Source organism: Ochotona curzoniae, unplaced genomic scaffold, assembly GCF_017591425.1.
Source record: "Ochotona curzoniae isolate NIBS_2020 unplaced genomic scaffold, NIBS_Ocur_1.0 contig_66, whole genome shotgun sequence".
Lineage (NCBI taxonomy): Eukaryota > Metazoa > Chordata > Mammalia > Lagomorpha > Ochotonidae > Ochotona > Ochotona curzoniae.
The window spans coordinates 1,395,001-1,398,715 of NW_024466512.1; the positions used below are offsets into that span (position 1 = coordinate 1,395,001).

General features: G+C 54.1%; 1 protein-coding gene across 12 annotated transcripts in view; it reads left to right on the forward strand.

Moving 5' to 3' along the window:
* Positions 1 to 3,458, forward strand: part of EBF3 (EBF transcription factor 3) — a 114,296-nt gene extending 110,838 nt beyond the window's left edge. For 4 of the 12 annotated variants that reach the window (XM_040991730.1, XM_040991724.1, XM_040991728.1 and 1 more), the window contains 3 exons: positions 1 to 158; positions 491 to 688; positions 2,294 to 2,325. The exon at positions 1 to 158 is cut by the window's left edge and continues 31 nt beyond it. In XM_040991730.1, coding sequence (XP_040847664.1) covers positions 1 to 158; positions 491 to 688; positions 2,294 to 2,325 — 388 coding nt within the window. Of the gene's footprint in view, positions 159 to 490; positions 689 to 1,290; positions 1,404 to 2,293 lie in introns of all 12 variants that reach the window. The other 8 variants (XM_040991727.1, XM_040991729.1, XM_040991734.1 and 5 more) reach the window with 6 other exon arrangements.
* The last annotated feature ends 257 nt before the right edge of the window (positions 3,459 to 3,715 follow it).

The following is a 3,715-nucleotide window of genomic DNA, read 5'->3' on the forward strand; positions in this document are numbered from 1 at the left end:
CCCGCGAGGATACGTACCCAGCAGTACTCCCCAGCAGTCCAATTACAACACAGTGAGCACTAGCATGAATGGATATGGAAGTGGCGCCATGGCCAATCTAGGGGTCCCTGGCTCGCCTGGATTTCTTAATGGCTCCTCCGCTAACTCTCCCTACGGCAGTAAGTGTCTGTTTTTGTCACACGTCATCACGCACATTCATACCACTACCAAGTCGAGTGTGTGCATTGCTTGGGTGTTCTGTGATGTGAGCTACTGGATAAAAGGAAGGGTGGCCCCAGAGGCTGGGCGTCCCGATGGCGACCGCGCGTCGCCCCCCAGAACGCGGCCCCTCCCCGCCCCACGCCATCTCTCCACGGGCAGAGGTGCCCTGCGCCCGCCGTCCCCAGCACTCGCCCCGTCTCCAGCGCGCGGCCCAGGCGGAAGCGTGTGGTTCTGTTGGTGGGCCTCCCCCGGGCGGGGCCTGCGTGCTGACGTGTTTGCTTTGTTGCAGTAGTGCCGTCCAGCCCCACCATGGCAGCCTCTTCGGTCACCCTCCCTTCAAACTGTAGCAGCACACACGGCATTTTCTCATTCTCACCTGCCAATGTCATCTCCGCAGTGAAACAGAAGAGCGCCTTCGCGCCCGTGGTCCGGCCCCAGGCCTCCCCTCCTCCCTCCTGCACCAGCGCCAACGGGAACGGACTGCAAGGTGGGTGAGGATGGCGGGCCTGCCCCGGGCTGTGCATGCTGCTCTCCCGGCCCCACTTGCCAGTGCCGCAGGGGGCCGCCTTCCCTGGCCAGTACGAGGCTGCGCCTCTTGGTCCTGGTCTATCTCTCCCTGGTCTCTTCCAGCAGCCAGGCCTGTCCGCCCTGACCTGGCACTGGGCTGGGGCACGGCCCACCGTGGTTCTGGGCTGCCAGGCAGCCCCAGGCCATGAGTGCGGGAGAGGGGCCATGGCTGGCCGCAGCCCTGTCCGTGCATGGGCGTCAGAGATGCTCGAGGGACAGGGACGCGGGGGCGCCATCTGGACCGATCTGTGTGGAGAAGGGGTCCGTGGGAGGGGCACCCAGCCCTTCTAGCCAGTGAGGTGTGCACCTGGTGATGCCAGGTGGACGCCCCAAGCCTGGCAAGCCGGCAGGAGGCTCTGCGCACCTAGCCCCTCAGGCGCTTGCACTAAGTGGCCGTCGTCTGGCCTCTTGCACACACCGCCCTTGGTTTATGCTCCTCCTGCTCAAAGTCAAATCCAGTTACTCCTTGAAAACCCATGAATCCATTCAATCAGTATTTACCGAGCGCCTACTATGTGCCAGGCTCTCTGCTGGGTGCCGAGGACGTAGCCGCGGAGAAGACAAACTGGCCCTTTTGTGAAGTCGGTGGGATATTTCACTTTGATGAACTAATGCTCAAAAAAGGACCTGGCAAGGTATCACGGTTTGCAATCATTGTCTTGACACCCGTTAGTGCAGGAGGGACGCCCAGGCTCTCCCAGCGCTGCCACCCGGCCAGGGCCGCCCCCGCTCGCAGCTGCTGAGGGCTTGCACCTCGTGTGTGGCCACCCAGAGCTGGCACCGCACCAACAGCGTGCGCACACAGGTCTTGCGCAGCACAAATGTTGTAACAGTGAGTCGGAGGTAAATTAACATTCTTGAGATTAATGACCTGAGAAATGGAAGCACACATCACTACACGAACAAATGTATTAATATGTTATGCATAAATTAGCGAGAGCCATCGTTTTGACAAAAATTAAACCACGCTGGAGCTGAAGGCCCTCCTGTTAGGCCAGTACCGGTCCATGGGCCGGCCTCGAAGCCCCATCCTGAGTCGAGGCGAGAAGTGGGCACCCTTGGACCCCAGTTTCTGGGGGCCCAGGATTCTCAGGTTGCAGAGCAGGTGGGCTGGCAAGGTGGTGACCCACGAGGGCCCCCGACTCACTGTTACAACTCAGAACGGTTCGCAGAGTGTCAGGACTGAGGCCTGACGCAGAGGGGAAGCCGAGGCCAGGCCAGCTGTCCCTGAGGGAGCCAGGAGATTCCAGGCTGGCCCGAGAGGAGAGACAGCCAGTGTCAGGGGCCCGACGTCCGGTTGCTTCTGCTGGAACCGGTCAGAGCGGCCGCCCTTCTCGGCAGATGCTGCGAGAGAGGGGCCTTGAGGGTTTCTGCCCCCCCACTGCAGGTTCCCCAGCGCCCTTCCCCTCACCCAAGGCGGGTCAAGGGGAGGATGGCGCAGAGGGCAGGGCATACCTGGCCGCGGTGGCGGGCGTGTGCACGGTGTGGCCTCCGGCAGTAACTACTGTCCCCTCCTCCCTTGCAGCTATGTCTGGGCTGGTAGTCCCGCCCATGTGAGGGGCGTTGCTTTGCCTTCCCTGGCACCCGGCGTCACAGACGGACTTCAGGGGACACGTTTGGCATAGCGGGGCGTGCTGGCGCCAGACGCATCTTGGAGACCATCAGCAGCCGTCCAGACGCTACAAAAGACTTTGTTTAAAGATTTTATTTAAACTATTAAGAATCAACATGCAAACAGCCTACTTCTTCATGAACAATTCCATTTTGATTGACTGAACTTTTCTCGTATTTTCACACTTCTCAGTCCTGGTGAACAAGGACAAGAAAGCAACGCCTATTTTGTATAAAGTCTGACCCCGTCTTGGCTCTGTCTAGTACTTGCTATCTGTGTTGGGAGAAACTTCGTGAATGCACCATTTTGATGATCATGAATATCATGAATCACTGAGGAAAAATGCCTCCGGACATTTTTCTGTACTCATACTTAGATTCACAATGGTTGTGTATCTCTATAATGTGAAATATTTTTTTGTGGTGAACAAAGGGGGCCAAGGAGGTATGAGCCATCAGACTGGAAGGAGACGATGACTATAAGATTAGGAAGAGGGGGGTGGGGGCGGGGAGGGCGGGTTTATCACTGCTTAACTTCATCTTAATGAAACGAAACTTTGTAACTTATTGTAGTTAGAAAATGTCCCTTTGCTATTGAATCTCGCCTTCAGCAAGCACACTGACAGAGCAGAACCGTGCTCCTGTCTGTCGGTCCGATCTCGCCCACTGCTAGAGCTCCTTGTCAAGCAAGTGTGATCTGCAACATTTTTTCCACTTTTGCTAGCACTGTATACTGTTGCATTCTTAGGCTACTGTGAGGTCTGTTTCTTGTACCAGCTTGTCCTTTACTTCTAGGTCCTTCTTCCCTAATGTGTTTTGTATGTGGTTATAAAATTGTAGACTTTTGTGATTTTGCCAAAGTTGTAGCTAAATATTTATACACTTGTCTTGAATTTTTTTCAGATCCACTGAAAGATTTAGAAAAAAAAAAAAACAAGTTTTATTCCTTATGTGTCTTATAAGGGATAAAATGGCTTCCATCCAGTCCTTGCGTTCCCCACTGATAGCTGCAGTTGCTACGGGACTTTATTTTGTAACATATCAATTATAAATATTGTATTTATCTTTGAGATTTTGTACATTGCCTCCCGTCAGTTTCCTTTTCCCGTCTGTATTGGTTTCCGACCATGGCCTGGTGTTGTGACGCTGGAAGAGCATTAGCCAAGACTTGTCTCTGCTCTCTTCTCGTTAGCCCAACCGTGTCCCACCCTTGTGTTTGTACTTTAAGCATCAGCTATTGTTTAGACTTTCCATCCTATTTTTTTTTATTGTTTTGAGAAAAAGTCAAATCCATCGTTTATTTTTATATTATTTTTAAGTTATCTGAACAAATACT